General features: G+C 37.7%; 1 protein-coding gene across 1 annotated transcript in view; it reads right to left on the bottom strand.

The window, feature by feature from the left end:
* The window catches only part of LOC134750778 (uncharacterized), a 347,410-nt gene extending 328,299 nt beyond the window's left edge, over window positions 1-19,111 (bottom strand). The window contains exons 1-2 of the mRNA XM_063686021.1: window positions 18,203-19,111; window positions 10,821-10,858 (exon numbers count right to left, since the gene is read on the bottom strand). Of these exons, the coding sequence (XP_063542091.1) occupies window positions 10,821-10,858; window positions 18,203-19,111 (947 nt within the window). The remainder of the gene's footprint in view (window positions 1-10,820; window positions 10,859-18,202) is intronic.
* Window positions 19,112-21,582: the final 2,471 nt, after the last annotated feature.

The following is a 21,582-nucleotide window of genomic DNA, read 5'->3' as shown; positions in this document are numbered from 1 at the left end:
TCACCAGTAACAATTTTTAGATAAAATTTAGAACAAACTACTTGAAAACTATACGACCTAAACTTCATGCTAAGGAATTTAGAGTAAATTAATAGTTTGACGGATTATGTCGAAACAAAGAAACAAATATGTCAAGGAAAATTTATAGTGAATTTTAGGTCGATTAGCTTTGAAATCATTATAAAAACATGAAATGATTAGAAAAACAGCAAGGTAAGTTTCAGGAATTATGAAACAGCAAGCGGGGCAGAGGTTTCAGACTTCGCACGCGACAGGAAAGTTCGCGAGAGCTTTAAGCATCTCCGTAACGTTATCCTGTGATTTTCAGGCGCAGATCAAGAAAATAGTAATTTAATTGGAGCCAGGGAATGCAATTTTAAAAGGTTCGATCAATTGGATTCTTACGCTAGAAACCAAAGAAGGGAGGAGTTACAGAGAAGTAATCCAAGCATGCAAGGTAAAACACTACAATATGTATCTGCTTTTAAACCCCAGGTAGTTTCAAGTTCACCAAAATTACAATCATGATCATGAGTGATACTCATTTTGATTGATATTATTCAATACCTAATATATTTTAATATAAAAAAACACACACACACACAAATACAAAACAAAAACAAAAACAAAGCAGTAAGCACCAGTCAGTCAAAAATCCCACCCCGCGTCATCCCCGGCGCAAAGGTGCACAAAACGCTCGCCGCATTACCGCGCTGAACCGCAATGGATAACCTCTGCACCAAGAATGACCCGAAGCGGGGATCTAGGCCCTTATTCCGCAAACGGTTCCCAACCTCCTTAAAAAACTCTCGAGCCTCTGAGCACCAACAGCCAGCCGTTTCGACCGCCAGAGGCACAAATAAATAGCCGTCCAACCCCGCATACTTCTCCCGTTTCCTCAGCGCCGCTACCTCAGCAGCCGCCCCTGCTGCTCTCACGGTGTGCCTAATGTGCGATGCAGCAAAAGTGCTGACGCATGAAGCGTCCCAAAGCAGGCACTTTCCTTTCTGCCAAGGCACCAGCATCAAACCGTCAGGCCTCTTACCATCCAACCGGCTAAGGCCTGGGGGCTCGAGCATGCATGGGACATTTGCAGAAATCAGCGCCCGCCGGACCAGATCGTTAAGAGCGTGATGGCCAGGGAATCTTCCTGCACATCGAATTCAATGGCGGTAATTAGGAACTAAGAAAACGAGAGCGTTCCCAATTACCCCTTACATTCTTAATTATTCCTACTACATATTGATTGAAAATCCAATATTTTTTTTACATTGTAAATTGTTAAGTATACCATGTGGTAAAAAAAATCCTTGAAGTGATACTGAATTGAAAATCTTCCGTGTTCCCATTTTCCCCGCGGACTGTTTCCAAAACGGTTTCGGGTAAAAAGGAACGGCAAGGTTTTTATTTTTGCCCATATTTAGTAGGATAACATTAAATTAAAATTATAATTTTGGTAAAATTAGATAGACAGATAAACAAAATAACGGTTAGGTTAGGTTAGCTTTATATTATATTTTTAAAGCGTTTGAAATTAAGTGTTCCCAATTCCCCCACTCTCCCCTATCCTCCTCCTACCTAATGTGCTCAATGAAAGGTCTTATATTTTTTATCTATTATTTATATTTAAAATCTACTGCGTTTTTACGAAATCAAATTCGCATTTATAACCGGTTTCATATTTCAATGAAAATGGTGTAACAAAGGCAAACATAAATCAGTTAATCTCTTTTATTTATACTTAAACAAAATGCGCCTCCAATTTTACATCATGTAAAAAGTCCGTTAAAAGTCCTTTAAAAAAGTATTCAAATTTAAATCATTGTAAAAGAACAATACGTATTTATGAACCAACCGTCATAATATTTTAAACATGCAAAAAAAGACAAATTGGTAGGTACAATGACGAAAACTCTCATAAAACTTTTTACACGAACAAACCGCTCGCGTTCGCTTTACTTCTCGACAACCTCACACTTATACAAGTTTAGACACCGCAATATATCTTTGTTTCTTGCTAGTTACATACAATAAAGAATATAGTCAAGCAGTGTTCATCTTTGAAATTTCTTTCTACATTTCGTATTACGCTATAAAAGTTCTGCTTCAAATATAAGTTTCATTTGAAAACCGCGACTGTGGATTGGCACTCCATGATATTGTTTTCCGGGCTGGAGACATAAAATTTTCAATGTATTCGTACTTCTGCAATTTTGTGGAAGGATTTTCATATTATGACGAGCTTTTTCTTCTTAAAATACAATATGAAATAAAAGGTTTTAATATTTTGTGCTTTATTGTTAATTATGTTTAATATATTCGAGGTGCATCCTGCCACCAACATGTTTGGTGTTGCAACATATAAGCTGGATTTACAGGTGACTGATGTCAAAATGAGATGAATATGAAATAGATTATTTCGTAATAGGCACTTTTTGGAATAGGCTATTTTTGTAAAATGTACCTACTTAGTTAATTTTTGTAATAAACATTTTAATTTAAAATAGTTCGTTTGGTAGTTTTTAAACAGTGTTGAAATCGTTCAGGTATAATGATGTAAAATAAAATTTGCAAGTTATTTCGTCATCAACTAAATTTCCTATTGGCAATAAAAGATGAATTGTACTAAGACCCTAAAAATTACAATAACTTTTTTATTGTTACAGATATGAAACACACCGCGCAGTAAGCCGATAAGTAAGTATTTGGGAATAAATACCAGAATAAAAATTCATCTTAGTTATTTATTATATAATAATATAATATATTATTTATTCGAAATTACCAAAATGTTTCCATAGAAAATAAACTTTACATAATTTGATCATCTCTGAAGTAATTTATTAAGTGAAGGATCTTAAGTAATTAAGTAGTAGGTACCTATTATGCTTTAAGTTTTAAGATTATATACTCTTTAGATATCATAAAACTTAAACTTTCACCTTTACTGTCAGCGCGAGCTGCGCGCTACGCCCGCTTTTGTCGCTTTGTAGTGAAAAATACCAAACATCAAACATCAACATCAAACATTTATTCAGCAAATAGGTCACAGGGGCACTTTTACATGTCAATTTTTACAAACTTATTGTTTATTGTTGTTTACAAATTAACCCAAAATTACAAAAAACAATTACATAAATATGAATGTCAAATTACACAAAAAAATAAACTAATAAAAACTATACAAACAACAGAAGTACTAAAATTGTTTAGAGATGAACCTACGAACAGAGAACCTGCCTAGCATGTCGCTGGCAGCGAATGTGTTTACGCATTTAAATCTGGAGAAAAAACTAACCCAGAAAATTTTCGTCCAATATCTATCCTACCCGTGCTTAGTAAAATTTTCGAAAAAATCATGCTAAATCAATTACAAGCATATTTTACTAGAAACAAACTTCTTCATAATCGTCAATTTGGATTTACAAAAGATCGATCAACCACTGATGCTGCGTCTGTGCTCATCAAGCATATTTATAACATATGGGAAGAATCTAGTGATGCGGTGGGAATTTTTTGTGACTTGTCAAAAGCCTTTGACTGTGTTGAGCACTTGACTTTAAAACTAAAGCTTAAACATTACGGGTTATCTGATACCGCTATTAACCTAATTTCAAGCTACCTCAGTGAAAGAACACAAACGGTTGTGATTAATGAAACCCAGTCGGAATCCGCTGCTATTAAACTAGGAGTGCCCCAGGGGTCAATTTTAGGCCCATTTTTATTCTTAGTATATATAAATGACCTTCCGTGTATTGTAAAAGATCATTGTGAAATTGTGTTATTCGCGGATGACACATCTTTAATTTTTAAAGTTAGTCGAAATATTGAAGACTATACAGACATAAATAGTACCATGAATATGGTCTCAAATTGGTTCACAATTAATAATTTGCTGTTGAATTCCATAAAAACGAAGTGGATTAGATTCACATTACCTAATGTAAAAATTACTAGTGGGAGTATATTTATAAATAATGAATGTCTAGAAATGGTGGATAAGACTCTCTTCTTAGGTTTGACCATAGATAAAAATTTGCAATGGAGTCCCCATATATCTTCTCTAGGAAACCGATTGAGTTCGGCAGCATACGCAGTCAGAAGGATTAGGCAACTAACTAACGTGGAAACAGCCCGAATGGTGTATTTTAGCTATTTCCACAGCCTAATGTCATATGCAATTCTAGTCTGGGGTAAAGCTGCCAATATACAAACCATTTTTGTATTGCAAAAAAGAGCAGTGCGGAACATATATAATTTAGGGTCACGTGTTTCATTAAGAGAACGTTTCAGAGAAATAAATATACTAACAATGGCATCACAATACATATATGACTGCATATTATATGCTCTAAAAAATGTAGAAACCTTTCAGAAAATGCACAGTGCTATAAATAATCACAAAATAGCAATAACTAGATCTCGTGTGAAGAGAGTGAAGAAATCTTTTCTAGGACAATGTATACAGTTCTACAATAAGTTACCAAGGGAGGCACTGGATTTACCATTTCCTGGACTTACAAAATATGTTAAATCTGGTCTACTGCATAAGGCATATTACACAGTCGAAGAGTATATTAATGATAAAGATGCATGGCCTTCTATAAGTAAATGAATAAATTATGAAATGTATTTGTATTGTATTTGAAATTTTAATTGTTGAATTTTGTATTTTGTAAGCTGTTATTTATTTTTTAATTTAGTTGTAATGTACTTTTGACGATTCAAAAGAGATTGTAAAATCCTACTTGATTAAATGAAATTCTATTCTATTCATTGACTACTAGCGCGAGCTACGCGCTACGCTTTTACCACTTGTATCCGATTACGTGGTTTATTCGCTTTGTTACAAAAAAAGTCTACAAACATAGTACCCCCCTAGCGGGTCGCTGTCAGTGAATGTATTAATAAACTATTCTGTACTACCCCATAAGTGTCCCACTGCTGGGCAAAGGCCTCCCTTCTTTTTCGCCATTTTGTCCTATCCAATACAAACTCCCGCCGCTCTTTACAAAATGTATCAAGGTCGTCCCGCCAGCGTTTTGGTCTTCTTCTGCCCCGAGATCCATTCTATGCGATCCAGTCTGTGGCCAGTTTGGCCCAATTGGCCCAAAAACCTAAATTAAAATAAGTTTTGTAAAAAGAGACCGGTGTAAGAGGCGGCCAAGTTAATCGGTGGCAGGTCAACCATGTGCAGGAATAGCACGTAATTCGTTACATTCCTTACTTGTACTTTGGCGCGATCGCCCGAGGAAACCACCCATTCTTGCAGCAAATGTTATCGGTATCGGAAAATAATAGAAAACGCACGTTGGTTCTAGTTGTATTTGGCTTGCTCAAAATGTACCTATGTGAGCGATACATGGCGATACGTAGGTACTTTATTTATAAATTTTATAAAGAATTTTACGCTATTTTATAAGGGAACCTTTGTCAATTATTTTGATTTCGAACTATCGCAAATTCACATCACATTCACATTCGCTGCTTACCATCAGGCGGGCCGTGTGCTTGTTTGCCACCGACGTAGCATTTAAATAAAAAGTTGATAGCTTAAAGTAGGTAGTTTAGTATTTGACGCTTCTTCAGCTATCGCGACTAACGCCCTGGATCTCTAGGCTACCCGGTCACGGCGATACTCGTCCCAATTTCTCGACTAAAATCGTCTTTGACCAACCCTAAGGTTGAGCTATACACAAAAAACGCAAACCAAAATATTTGATAAAATTATTTGATTTGTTCCCAAAGTTACGCTGCGTCTTACGTAAGCGAACAATTCGCGCACGCGAAGCAAAGCGGCGCGGCGCGGCGAGCCCACGGCGGCGTTCACGTTCGCAACGAGATCGCCCACGTATACACTTCTATAGGTATCAAAAGATTGATTCACCCCGCGCCGCATTGTGTTGTTCGCCTACGTAGTACGCTGCGTTATATCCAATCTAATCATTTCACAAATCGGAACACAATGAAAATTTAACCTAGCTAATAAATTACCTCCCTTTAATCCATGCATTTATATCTACCCCACTAATTTACTTTTCTTGTAGTTTTTATCCATGCATTTTCGCCAACCACTAAAGCAATGTAAATGAACAGTGAATTCACGTATTTATAAGAGTTATAAAAATAAGTGTATTACTCAAAAGCGTCCGCATTGAATCGTTTCGTACGTGGTGGGATTAAAAATACACGTCAAAGGGCTGCACTGAGGGCTTTTTGTGAACTGCAGACCTGAAACGTTCTTCTGTATCCTTTTTGGCCTTTAAACGTGTCTAGGCTTAAATAAATGATGAACGATAATAAGCAATGAATATGTTAACAAATATCAAATAGTTTGCAGAAATCTGTTTTTGCGTCTGGTTGACGTAACTGGTGACCGAAGAGTCGGCGGCTTCCTCGCACAACGTATCAGCATTGCGACACAACGAGGAAATGCCGCCAGCATCCTTGGTACAATCAATGCCTCAAGGGCCTATTTTAGATTTAAGCTAGTTATTAATTTAGTTTATTAGTACCACTGTATACAGGGTGGCAAAAAAATAAGTGCATTCCCGTTGCCAGGGAGGTTTTGGGATTATACTGAACAACTTTTACTATGGGACCAAACACGAAATCGCGCCTAAAATAAAATTATGAGCCTCAAAGCGGTTCAATAATTTGCATGTTATGAGCAAGTGTGATCAAAATGATTAATTAAGGTTACTCGTAGATAAATAAAATATTACAATTGTAGGTAACGTTACTGAAAATTTCGTTAGGTACGTTCTCTTGTGAATTATTAACTAGTTCAACTTTAAAAATTCTGATATTGCGTAAGGAATTATGTATTATTTTAATTCAGTTGAAGGTCAGACAAAAAGACTTACGTATTATTTTTGTCCTTGGATACTGATTGTTTGTTAGAATCAAGTTTACTGCTCGTTAAATCAACTTTAATGAAAACTATAAATATTTTTGGTGAGTAACTATGCTATATAACAAATTGAGAAAAACAAAACGTAACAAAACTTACAGCAATTATTTACTTTTTTAAACAATATTTGTTGTTTCTATTTTAATATTTAGGAACAACTTCTGGAATTTCGCTGAACAGAAATCAGCACTTATTGTCTCGTACCGTACCCAAGGGTAAAAACGGGACCCTATTACTAAAACTCCGCTGTCTGTCTGTCTGTCCGTTTGTCACCAGGCTGTATCTCATGAACCGTGATAGCTAGACAGTTGAAATTTTCACAGAGGATGTATTTCTGTTGCCGCGATAACAACAAATTCTAAAAACATAATAAAATAAATATTTTAGTGGGGCTCCCATACAACAAACGTGATTTTTTTGCCGTTTTTTACGTAATGGTACGGAACCCTTCGTGCGCGATTCCGACTCACACTTGGCCGGTTTTTTTATTATAAAAACAAAAAAATTGTAGGAGTGACTTCAAATAAATTTCAATATAGTTAACATTTCCGTCTTAGGGGTTGCAACCTGCAACGCAAATAGTTTCACCACAAAATGTATTTTTGCATGTCAAATAGAAGCCCAAAAGTTTGCTAAGTCGGAACAAGGCGAAGAACTAAGTAGCCAAGTTTGCTTAGAGAGCTTCTATTTAGCTTCGAGCGCAGATCACTTACCTACTAGAAGCAGCATAGGTAATAATATTCCTAGGTGCCAAGCCAAGTCACAATCGCTTCTAGAAAACACTTAGGGTCGGTTGCACCAAGGCGCCTGTCACCGTTACCGACGTTGATCAGTCTGTCAAATTTAATGTGGTTGGTGCAACTGGCCCATAATCCATCTTAATTAATGAATATAAGTTATCACATAAATTATCATTGCATGTCATCCCTATATATTTTTACTTTTAGTTAAGAGTTTCTTGGTTTACAAGCGCGTATCAACGTTCAAGTATCTCGGTTGCACAATAACAGACACCAACCAGAGAGAAGACGAAATCGACATCCGTATCCAGAATGCCCTAAGATGTTAAGCAGCCCTGCACAAAATATGAACGTCCAAGCTCATCAGCAGGAGAATCAAGATTAGAGTTTACAAGACCGTGATAAGACCGATCTTGGTATATGGATGCGAAGCGTGGACGTTGACCTTGAAGGAGGAAAACAAGCTCTTGGTGGCAGAGAGGAAGATCTTTAGAAGGATTTTAGGCCCTACAAGACGGGAGGATGGCTCTTGGAGAGTGAGGAAGAACTTGGAGGAGGAAGAACTGGTGGGCGAGCCCAATATCATCGGCGAGAGCAAGGATGCTCGGCTTCACTGGCTCGGCCACGTGGAGAGGATGGGAGAGGATCGTGCAGCCAAGAGAGCTTATCTGGGGCGACTAACTGGGAGACGTCCGGTCGGAAGGCCTAGGTACCGGTGGATCGATGAGGTCCAGAAGGACCTATGTGACATCCAGGCGGCTGAATGGCGTCGGATCGCACAGGATAGGAACGAATGGCGAAACCTAGTATCGGAGGCCAAGATCCACTTCGGGTCGCTGAGCCAGCGAAGTAAGTGTAAGTAAGTTAAGAGTTTATCGATGTACGATTATCATCTTGGCTACAGTCCCTGGTCACCACATAATTGTTCTTCTTCTTCCTCGGTTCCTCATGACTGAGGGTCGCGACCACATGAGGTCGTTATTTTGTGCACCAAGTCTCTCCATTCTACACGATTTTTCGCCTTCCTGATAATAGGCGCCTGTGTAGATCCCTTGCAGGCCTACACACCACACCACATATTAGAAGCCTTCAAACTTATTTCTGCCGACTTGAAGTCATGGGCGACAACACAAGACAAGTCATGCTAGGGGTACACTAATATACTATTCTCACACTCACAATTTTGTAAACTTATTGACCACCACTGTGATAAAAGATAACAGAGTAACCATCTTAAACCCGCAGTGAGACTTATTGTATAGGTATGCAACTACGCATACAATAATTATATGTGACGTTTTTACCCAAAATGTACCACATTGTCGCTTGTTGATAAGGTTGATTTCTAATTGAAGATATATGGAAATAGTGCCTTACCGACAAGCGACAATATCCTTTTGGTTGAAAATGGCACATATAGGCATTCTTACAAGACCGCCTATGTATGGTGACCTCCAGAGTTCGTAAATATTACATAATGCGAAGTCTTTCGGGGGTAGTCTAAAGTCCCGAAGGACCAAAGGACTGCGGTCAGAGTCCAAGTTAAATTGTCACTACATTATCAACGGGGCTTATATTACTGTACAACGGCCCCGTTGTAAAGCGGGCCAAGTTTTGCTAAGTTTTGGGGCAAATTAGCCCAGGTGCGTCTGGTTAATTTTCTTTGATGTAAGTACATCATGAGTAATTGACTCGTGATGTAATTAAACTCAAACCTTACCTACCTGACATCATTTTGTATTTTTTTTTGTTATTAACATTTTACTTATACTTATTGGTTCACTAAAGAATACATACCTACTTAAACTATTTTTATAATTGTTTTAAAGCGGTACATACATTTAATGTGCGCGCCGTGCACTACCTGCATATGATATGATATGATATGATTTATTTATCTCACAATATACATAGTTTCGTTATCTGCCTCTCTGTATCTTATTTAGAGTGATATACCTACTTTAACGAAATTTCGATTTTTACATTCGCTCTAGGCCCTCAAGTTTTCTCCAGTTCCTGATCCTCCTGCTCCTTCCTGATCCTCAAAACAAATCTATGCAGCATGGTATAATAATATACTCCGCCTGGTACTCTCTTCCGAGACGTCATCGTGAACCTTTTAACAGCACGATGACGTAGGGTTGTGTCAGTCACGTGGTTCGCGAGTCTCGTAAGAGAGTACCGTGTTTTATTATACCATGCTATACAGTCATGTCGGACGAATCGACGTAAATTACTTGAATGACACGTTATAATTATTACGTGACACGTAATGATACGATAATTTTTGTATCTTTGAGTCTCACAAACCTAAGTAGACAGTTCAAAATAAACCTTATTTAACACAGTTGTTAATATTCGTATTGTTATATTTGAATCAACACGAAACAAACAAAACACTCCAATTTAAACAAAAATTTAAACAAAACGAAAGGTTGAAAACTGTCACAAAATAACACGTTCCAGTCCCAGAATTAATATTCACTAAGTAGAGTAAGTAGTAATTTTGGGACACTTAGAGGTCACCTATAATTGAAAATTATGTGCAATTAGTTTAATGACAAAAATGTATCAGGCAATGTTAAAACGCGATCAAAATACCTTATAAAACAAATTTCCCTGCCGCGTCCCTGTCTGTATGTTCGTGATAAACTCAAAAACTCCTGAACGGATTTTCATGCGTTTTTCACTTATCAATAGAGTGATTCTTGAGGAAGATTTAGGTGTAGGTACAATTTGTTAGTTTTCTGTAAATTGGTTGAACTGTTCATGCAAAGCCGGAAGGGTCTACGTTAATAATAACGTTAGGCGACTAGCGTTAGGAATAAATAGTAAAAAATGTGCCCAAAAATCACAGTGAATCCTATTAAACAGGTTATTCTATACTAAGATTATTCTACCTAGGGTGCGGTGGGGTAAGATTAAACGGGTTTTTATGAGGAGTAAGACAAAAATCGTCCGTATGCCGAAGCATTACGGGCGACTTTTCATCTTATCCCGCATGAGAAACCCGTTCAATCTTACCCCACCGCACCCTATAGTGAAAAGAACTAATCTGACCAAACTCTTCGAGAGTAAATTATTATGATTATACACAATAAAATACTAAGTACCTACGTTTCGTTCACCTTTCTTTCCGAGGGAAAGTTCTAGGTATCTACCCACACACATTAGTGACATTACTTTGAGTTTTTGTTTCGTTACCCTAAATATACCCAACACAAGATCATAAAATCATTATTTACGGATAGATCAATTTATCCAGCATCAAAACATACGTGCACAATAAGGTAGGAATAAAAATAAAAATACAAAAATAGGAATAAATCAAAAAGAGAAACTTCAAGTATCGTTTCCAATGCGTTTCCTCTTTGTGAGGCTTCTGATATAAGCCGATTATAAGTTAATGGTCCAAAATCAATAATTTCATTTCGCCACTTGCTTTTCGCCAAAAAACTTCTAAGTAGACTTTTGTTATGTTTAGACACATCGGATTTCCAGGAACTTCAAAATGGCATATCGTCTCAAAATTTGTGTGCCAGTGTTTTGTAAAATTGTTAGCTTATTATGCAGTGAACTATCGTGAAGTACAGCTAAAGAAGACTCTTGAAACGCGTTTTACTATTCTGGTGTCGGGTAGTCCACGTGGTTTCTTGTAAATCCCAGATATCGCCTTACAAGAGCTCATAATCGTATATGTATTTCGTCGATGAAGTATGTCCAAATCCCCGTAATAAATGTAATTGTGACCATTATTTTCGTCCATCTAATTCTAATTCTAATGTAATTGTGATTATTTCTATTGTAATTGTAAGTATTTAATTTGAATAATATTTTACTGATTTCCTAATGTAAGTATTAGAATCTCAAAATTGTCGACATTAATTTTTAGTGAATAATTTGTGAATTTAAATAATTTTAATTTATTATGATTTTTGTAATCAATTTTTATTATGTAATTGACAATGTATGATTAATACCGAATAAAAATCTATCTATCTATCTATCTATACTGTCTTGTACTAGCCGTATACTGCATAGTTTTATTATCTTTGAATTACAATTTTCTGTCTGATCTGGCAAACCAATTTTCCGAGTACTTGGTGTTCTCTACCTAGCTGGGGCCTTGGAGGCCATATTTATCGTTTTATACCTACTGTACACTGGCTGAAATTTATTTATAACCTTAAATATTGTTTTGATCCCACGTGTATGCTACTTTGACGTTGGCTAAATCAACGACAGTATCGATGGAACCACATTACCCAAAGATTCATTGATATAAACATAAATATCTTTATGTGGTTTTGGTATGTTTCTATACATATATTGTAAACAGTATAGAGTGTTTGTAATTTTGTATTGTATGTCCACCACAGGAAAACCATAAAACTGATTGATCGCAGCAGCGTTGCTCATCAGCATCAGCAGTATTACTGTTTCACCGTTGCAGCAGAGAGAAACAGGCCTTGTCACTGCCAATCTCCTTGATAGTATGAGTGACGGATTGAACGTGGCAAAAATTATAGTGACATCACCCGTTTCCCGCTGCTACAACGCTGCAGCTGTATCACCGCTAATACAGTCTCAATTCAAATGTAACCTTTGAAAGAATAGGTAGCATAAAAGTCCACAAGTTCATTGATTTAGAGCCCCCAGATTCCTATCCTAGCGCTTCTTGGCTTGTTTCCAAGATGTTGCAGATTTTATTTCTGTTCCTCTAAAATAGAATTTGAAATAAATTAGTACCTAACATAACAAACCTTTTATTTCCACCTACACTAGTTAAATATACTAGAACTAGGATGGCAGTGCATAATACAGTGTATTAGAGTTCAGTATTTTAAAAATAGGAACTCAGGCTTTAATTAATAATGTGTTCAGTTGTTTTTATTGAGCACCCTTAGCTCCTAAATGTATATCCATGAAATCAATTATCGGTAGTCAATTTTGCAAAATTCCTAGCTTTTACTTGATCTCTAAGTTGACTACTAGGTTTTGATATAGTAAAATGGTGTAGATATGTACTTTCCGTGTGTTCTGTAGTAAACTTACTGACTTTGTAAATAAAATCAATAAACTAACAAATCCCTTACATATTTTTACACACTTTCGTACGGTTACTTTATTTAAATTTTCAATCTGTAGTTAGAAAAAAACCGGCCAACTTCGAGACGGACTCGCGCACCGAGGGTTCCGTACTTTTTAGTATTTGTTGTTATAGCGGAAACAAAAATACATCATCTGTGAAAATTTCTACTGTCTAGCTATCACGGTTCATGAGATACAGCCTGGTGACAGACAGACGGACAGCGGAGTCTTAGTAACAGGGTCCCGTTTTTACCCTTTGGGTACGGAACCCTAAAAATGGAATTGGATTTCGTTCCAAGCCCGTTCATGGCCTAAAAATATGCAATAGCCTGCCAATATGCAATATGGATTTATTTGTGTTGTCTGTATTGGGGACAATTTGGGTACGTACGGGGCCGATTTAGCTTTATATACGCCGCGATTTAAGTAAGGTACTTAAACTTTTGTTTAGGTACTACTATCAAACTTATAACACGTTGACAATGTTTAATAATATGGAACATACACGCAAACAGACAGACGCGGTGGGGGACTTTGTTTTATAACATTTTGTATTATACCTACTTTTATCAAGAGAGATAATTATCTGAATTTAATTATAAAGAATCTTTGTAAATAGGTAAAAACAGTGCCTTAAAATTATTTACGTAGGCTGATTTATCACTTATCGGTATGTTAAATTAATTGTGAATATATTGCTGCCAAAGACTTTGTATAAGCACGAGGATATCTGCAGTTTGCACGAGGTCCAAAGAATACCTACTTCTCTTAGAATACCTATAGATACCCATCCGCGCACACTCTCCCGCTTCCGTCGTAGCCCCTAATCCAAGGGTTTCGTATTAAATCTATATAAAGCATTTAAGATTTAACAAAAACCTAATTGAACTTAGTGTGGAACTTATTCAATTTGTATTAGTGTCCTTCAAATTATTTAGTCAGCTGCTTCTTTAGTTTCTTCAACTGAGCAAAAAAAATATCTTAGTGAGATATTTTCATTAGAACCTGTTCAAAACACACAGAAAATATTCCATGCTTATTATCCTTATGTTTCCGAACCCGGTGTGAATGTAGGCAGCAGCGGGTAAAGATATTAACGCCGTTTGACATGTCACGGGCGATCGGATTTAGCAAAGTTCTAATTTTATATTTAAGACACAATTTTCGTTGACGATTCACTTGTTGGCAACGGACTACGCGACGGAATAGTGAATGTAAGGACTAAGTATAATATATCAAGAGCAGTTGTCACTATCACTACATCACTGTAGCCGTTTTGAATTTATTTTCATAAATGTAGAGCCTCAAAGCTTTTTTAATGAGGTCCTCTCTTACAAAATAAGACACTACTAATATTAAGTTCAAATAAATATTAATTTTAACAAGAACGCTGCACATATTCCATGCTTACCCCCCTTATGTTTCCAAATCCGGTGTGAATGTAGGCAGCGGAGGGTAAAAATACTTCCGCCGTTTGACGTGTCACCTGTGAGCGGATTTAGCGAGTCGATTAGAGGCGTTCTAATTTAAGGTCACAATTTTCGACTATTTCGCCTGTTTTTTTTTTTTTTTAATCATTATTGCATATAGGAAAACACATTGTACAAAAGGCGAACTTAATGCCATAAGGCATTCTCTACCAGTCAACCTTTAGGCAAAGCAAATAAGTTGCAGGCGGTGCAAAAACCAGGTTCTAGCTTTACCCATCACAAAATTACGTCCGTGCCTCTTTGTTTTGCTCGACTTGCTATTTTAGACATTGTCAGAAATGGCGTGACAGTGCAACTAGGTAGTGACAATGACCACGACAATATCAAGGGCAATATTACTGGTAGTGTTAGACTTAGTGTAGTATTTGAAACTCTTTTTTTTTCTTACACTGCACTCACCTTAGCAAATTTCTGTTTGGACCAATGGTTGACTGGTAGAGATACCTCAAGGCATTAAGTCCGCCTTTTGTACTTTTTACTTATTTTTGTGCAATAAAGTTAAATAAATAAATAATAAATATTGAATCAATTTTTAAGCGCCTACTTAAAGAAATGCCTCGACTTTTAGCTGATATCGATGAATTTCGATATTGTTAGATTAAAACCTTCAAAACGAAAGATACTAAAAACCGCATTGTATACTCTATCTTTACAGAATCCCCTCAGGACTTTCACATTTTAAATTAGTGTTTTACCAACAATCTAAACCGTTTTAATATTTAATTTAACAAGACCACATAGCTGGAATATATATTTAGCTTACAAAAAATATAATGACTTAATACCTTAAAAACTACTGCATTGAATTCCATCACTTAACATAAAAATAATACACCACAAAATCATACATCAATCATCCCCGTTTTAATAACAACAACTTATTTACGTATGATTAAAATTGTTATCAAGCCTAGTCAAATCGTCCTTCAGAGGTCGTATGTAGGCTTCGCTTCGTTATCAAAATATTTACGCTGAGAGGCGACAGGAGTGGATTCGGCTTTATTTTGTGACAACTCACAAGTCTCACAACACGTCAGAAAATGTTTAATGGCATTATGAAATTGATCACACGCCTTATATTATATTACTGAAATACTTGTATTTAAACTCTGGTGTGTTATATTAACACTATTGCTTTTTTACACACTTTTTAGTATTCCGTGACAATCTTTGTTTTGACAAACGGAACACTTATGGGATCATCACTTCGGTCTTGCAAATCAGTTAAATGCGTTTTTCTCAGAGACCGTTTGACATAGATACCTAAAATTTGAAACAGTTATAGCAATTACCACCACTAATATGGTAAATAAGTCAAAACCGCTTATTTAACACTATTATTTCGGAGAGCATACTTGTAGACCGCCATTTTCAAGCACTCAGAATGCCGGAAGCCTGGGTCAATCTACTTTTTCGTGACCATTAATCTATTGCCAGAAAAAATATGATAGATATTAAATTTGTGTAAAAATTGTATTCCCAAATTGTACCTGAACCAAATCGTTGAACTTGGAATTTGTTGACCAAAATACATATGTTATTATTATACCTACTGATTAATTAAATATATTAAACAGTGTTACTCACGTTTATAAAGTCGATGATTGCTCGACATGTTTCGACTATAAACATGAAGTGACCCGGTTTAATATATTTAATATGTCAGTGCCTTACGGAAGTTTTATTATCAAAATATACTGATTAATGTAAAAAGATGGTAACGCAGTGGTAAGTGCCTATATTCATACATAACCGGGAGACCACTGAGTTTGATTAAGAATATTTACAGTAGTTATTTATTGAACAAAGCTATCGGGATCGATAGCCTAATTAAGACAAGAAAATGAAAGTAATGGCCAAGTATTCTAAAATATGCATTTTACGAAACAGTGTCAAAAATGTATGTACAACGAAAATTAGAATGGCCCGACTAACCAACTGAAAACGGTTTATAGAAAACGCCGGTTGAAACTTAAATAATAATAAGGAATTGATGACGGAGCCGGAAAATAAATCCTGAAATCCATTCGCATGGAAGCGACCTGTGGACCTGTTTTTCGATGCATATCGAGCGTACCGACTAAAATACGTTAGAAAATCGTAAAATTACCTATTATCAAAGGGGTAGGGAAGACAGATTGTTAGGACGGTTACTCTTGGATTGAAAAGTTTATGAAAGCAGCTAAGCCAAATACCAAATATTATACAATATTACAGTATTTAATCTTATACCTATCTTCCCATATATTTTTCCCTATGTTTATCCTTCTGAATCCCGATAAAAAAAATACGTTGGCATAAAATCCGATTCCTTTATAAAGAAATAAGCGTTGAGTCCTGAACTTTCTATCGTTTGAATTAAGGTTTAAAATTAACGTGTCGGTTTTCCGTTAGAACGAAGTTAATTTTATACTCTATGGGGAATATTTGAAGCTTGTTTTTAATTAAAACTTATTTGGGTTTATAAACCCAATTTTAGTCGCATAAACGCCGAGTATGCGGATATAATTCTTCACTTTGATTGCTAAAATGTTACATTTTGTATGGGATCTGGTATTTTTTTGATTAAGAAAATATAACCAAAGAGCTTATGAAAATGTTTTTATATTTAAAAATAACTAAAGTCACAGAAATCCTCTGTTAAAAAAACATCAAAAACTTTCTTTATGTATACTTATTGAAGTAAAAAACTTACGTAGCAAAATCAGACTATAAATATAATAAAATAAAGTAACTTTTATTTGTATGTTAATATCTAATTATGAACTTGTAATTTTGCCTATTGGTACTAGCGGACATGGACGCAAAATTTGAACCCATTAACACTTACAAAAGTATGATATTTTGAAATTAGGCAAGCTTAAGTAATTGGCGCAAGTAGGTATTAAAATCAGAAATATGCAATGTTATTACAACAATTTAAAACACTCTTAACACTTGAGTACATACTCATATTGCCGGTATGTAAACATGTTGGTGCGTTCCTGCAATATAATCAATTAAAATATCTCATACATACCTATTTCATGTAGAATATGCTATGAAATTTTGACTGTATGTCAATGTTTAATAATATTCAACTTTAATTAAAACGGTTCAATTAGTAATTTACGTATAAATAACTCCACGTCCATATTAATTCTCTTTTTATTTGCATATAATTGAGTTTAATTACTGAAACTTTTGATGAACGCTTGAACCGCGCGCCAGTTAAATAACTGATTTTCTGTATAAAAGTAATGAATAATTTTACATTTGTTTGCCTGTGGATATAATCAGTGTATTATTTTTCTTTGTTATTTAATGAACTGTTTTGTACCATAAAGTTACTTTAGCTGTGTGTGTGATTTAATTATTTTATAATTCACTATTTGCTATTCGCCTTTTCGCGATACGATACCCATACCAACATTACCAACCACCCGGTGAGGGGTGAAGCTAATTGAATTTATACAATAATTTATTTAATTAAATATTCAGTCAAACTATTAAAACCTTAGCAGACTATTGAAGCTTCAAAACATCGTGAAATTAAAAGTATATCTAAAGGTTTCTCTTGGGTAATGCTCATTAATCCCACAGGATCTCTAATAATGAAACAACTAAGACTGATTTGAATACTACTTTGTGATGGGGTCACGTTCGCCGGGGCGGTCGCGGCCTCATACACCTCCCTTGTTCCAGACGGGAGCAAGGGTTTCCTAGTTAGCTCAGAGGAGAGAGAGGGTGCAGAGGGAGACAAGGAAACACAGGTTTAATGCTGTAGTACGAGTTGTGTACGAGTTGGTCGATCCTGTGTCTATTACGCCTCGGTAGTTTCTTCCCATTATGTGCAAATCGGTGTATATGCGGTTGTCGCTCGCCTGTGGGCTGTGGGCTGCTCCTAGCTTTTCCTGCCCTATCCAGGTTGCTTTCTTGCAGCATGTCCTGCTTAGCACTCCCAGTTTTCCACACTGGCTACAAAATACTTGGCGCCTGCCTCTGCAAGCGTCTGCGTTATGTCCCGGTTTCCCACAGGACCAGCAGCTGGTCTTGGGGTCATACTTCGGATGCACTGTGTGGCTCGTACTCTCTCTCGGTTCGGGTTTCGGTCTCTGGTTGTTGTGGCGTCGGTCGTCCCTACCTTGGGTCGTTTGTTCGCTGCTTGCTTGTTCGTCTTCCCTCCATTTGTTGTGGTCGCTGGCGTCTCGCCACGCTCCTGACGACGTCGTTGCACCGTACGTGGGTGTCCTTATATTTTCATACTCGGTTCCTAACTTTAACAGTTCTGGTAAGGTCTTATAGTCTTGCCTTTTGATGTATAGCTTGTAGCTATGTAACATATTCACGTGGATGCGGTGTAACTTCGCTGCTTCGTCGAGACTTCCGTACCTGCGCATCAGCGTCAGAATGTCTGTGACGTAGTCGGTAAACTTCTCTTGGGCTCCTTGCTTTCTAGTGACAATTTTGGCTATGAGATCCTCTTCATAATTGGCCGGGAAGTAGTACAGCTTAAATGTTTGCAGGAATTGATTCCAATCGGTCCATGAGTCCACGTAATTTCTGTACCACAGGAGCGCTCTGCCCTGCAGGATGCGTGGTAGTGCGGGCAGTATGTCCTCTTTTCCGACGTTGCTGGCGTCGATGAGCTCTTCCAATCTTTCGATGAACTCGACGGCGTTGTCTGTAGTTTTAAACGAGAGGTTCCATTCTTTTATTAATTTTGTGATCACCTTTGCATTGTTTTCCGCCATTTTATCGGCTTCTTCCTCTTTCAGGATCTCCACCAAGCCCTTGCGTATCTCCTCTACGGTTAAGTCTTCAGTCGGTACGCCACGTGCCGTGGCTTCTTGTATTAATTCGGGTTTTTTCAGTCGGTATATCCAACTTGTAGGCATTTCTAATACCTACCGGTAAGCAGCGGTATACGGTGTTTTTTTTTTTTTTTTTTTTTTAACCTTATTACTTGGATGGAGCGTGTCGGGGGTCCTGGTGTACCTCTGTGCGGGCTAGGTGTACTCTACGGGTGGGCGGGATGCGACAGTCCCAGTTGCCTCGGTGCGGTGATGCTACGTGTAGCGGCTGTATGGAATATATGAGTACACGGGGCGGTATATGTTAAATATTTATTTATTTATTTATTCTGTCCTCTCTCGAGCAATGGTTCCTTCCAGGATACCTTATGGACTCCTACGTGAGTTTTTTTCGTTGGGCGCCAGATGTGATGGGGTCACGTTCGCCGGGGCGGTCGCGGCCTCATACACCTCCCTTGTTCCAGACGGGAGCAAGGGTTTCCTAGTTAGCTCAGAGGAGAGAGAGGGTGCAGAGGGAGACAAGGAAACACAGGTTTAATGCTGTAGTATAAATCGGCGGGCTTTTATGCCGGTTTATTATAAATCAAGATTACTTAGGTCTAGGTATCCTAAGCTAGGTACGACGCGGGGTGGCTTCTAATTATCGCAACGGTACGGCGCGGACCCTAAGCTACTCGCGGATTCGGGAACGGTATCCCCTAAGGGTGAAGGGGATGGCGAGACGGGAAGGATATGCGAATCGGGGGGGAGCGCCTAGGGTGCCTACGCGTCTAAAACACGCCGGCTCTGACCAGGGCGATAGGGAGTATCAAGGGTGCCTACGCGTCTAAAACACGCCGGCTCGGACCAAGATACAGGGTAGGACGGGTTACGTAATCCAGGTGCCTACGCGTCTGAAAACACGCCGGCTCTGACTGGGCTACGGGAATCAGGAAGGGTCGGAGGGGAACCGGGTGCCTACGCGTCTGAAAACACGCCGGCTCGACCGGGAGATCAGCTGTCCTCACTGCAGAAGGCGGTGAGCCCAACTGACGCTGTTGTATGGGCGCGCGCCGCTTTTATACGCTCGGCCCGGCGCGCGACGGGTGGGGCGAGTGGGCTGGCACTCGATCGGTGGCCGCGGCTCGATAGGTAGCTCCGCGCCTGTCACGTGGCGGCGGCGTGGTGTTGTAATGCGCGGCTGTGCGCGCCATTACAGTCCCGTCACCCGTCTGGAGATTTTTACCTATGGGGAAAAATCACCGTTAGAATATGCTGGCTGAAAGACGTTACCATTTCTTTTTTTTTTTTTTTTTTATTATTCTTATTATTATTCTTTTTTATTTACTGGATGCTATTATGTTTATCTCATTTTTGTATTTATTCTAAGTATTCGTCTTCCTATTTGCAACACGTTTATTTATTTTGAGCCTACGTTCTCTGTTTGACCCGCGTCTTGTTTTTTTTAAAGTTATTTATTGTAAATATATTGCTATTCTATTATACTATTCCCACTATATTGTTGTTCACTTGACTTAATGTTACCCATGCACTTCACTGTTATGTACTTACTTGGTCTGTAACCTATTCTTTCTATGTGCTTGTATCATTCTATTCTATTTATTCACTATGTCGCGGGTTTATTTATGTTTATATTAAGTATCTATTGCGGTTTACTGGTCACACTTGATTGCACGGTAATTATTCTTCATTTTATTACTTTACTTTATTTAAACAATAGGTTTTCTTTTTTACACATTTTTTTTTATGCTTCTACGGTACTTAAATCTGCTGACGGTTTTTTTTTACTACGCTTTATTACGGTTTTTTTTTTACTACACTATTTGGTTTTCTTATTACGGTACTTTAATATAATCACTGTTATATTTTTATATTATTTCACTTCACACTTTTTTTTTATTTAGTCTTCTTTTCCCCCCTTTTTTCTTTTGCTGTGACGTTCGTAGGGCGGATGCGCCTGCCGCGTTCGCGGCCTTCTCGTATGGCCGTGTTGTTGGCCGCCGTTCCTCTTTCTGCCCGCCCTGCGCGTCCTTTTCTTGTTTCCGCCCTCCGTGTCTGGTCTCGAGGACGGTGCCGGTGCCAGGGGGCTGGCGATCTGTAACTTACTTTTTGGTATCCATCCTATATCTATTTTTCTTCTATTAAATTGACGTTTAAGGGTCCCATGTTCCATTTCTGAAGTCGGTTCGTGTCCGCGCTGCGTGGTTTCTGTTTTTCTAATTTTCTTCTTCCGGTTGTATTTTATCGCTGGACTCTGTGTGTGTTGTGTAAGGTTCGCTTTTGCTCGGCGGTGCGGGACTTGGTTTGTTGTGTATTTACCTTTTTCGGATATCTGGTCAATGTTCCTGGTATGTGGTAAATCTACCTGTGGTAGCGGGTACGCATCCTTTTCGGATATCTGGTTATTCTCACGGTAATCTACACGGAATCGGTACTGACCTGACGGTTTTTCCACTGTTACGACGGGGAAACTATGTGGGCTGTGTGACCTCTCGATCACGCCCTGTTGAAGTATGTCACTCACGTGTTTGTCGGTTACTTCTTGCTGCTTCGGA

This window comes from Cydia strobilella, chromosome 20 (genome assembly GCF_947568885.1).
Source record: "Cydia strobilella chromosome 20, ilCydStro3.1, whole genome shotgun sequence".
Lineage (NCBI taxonomy): Eukaryota > Metazoa > Arthropoda > Insecta > Lepidoptera > Tortricidae > Cydia > Cydia strobilella.
Note: the sequence above shows the minus strand (reverse complement) of the source record. Positions and strands in the feature narration are given on the sequence as shown.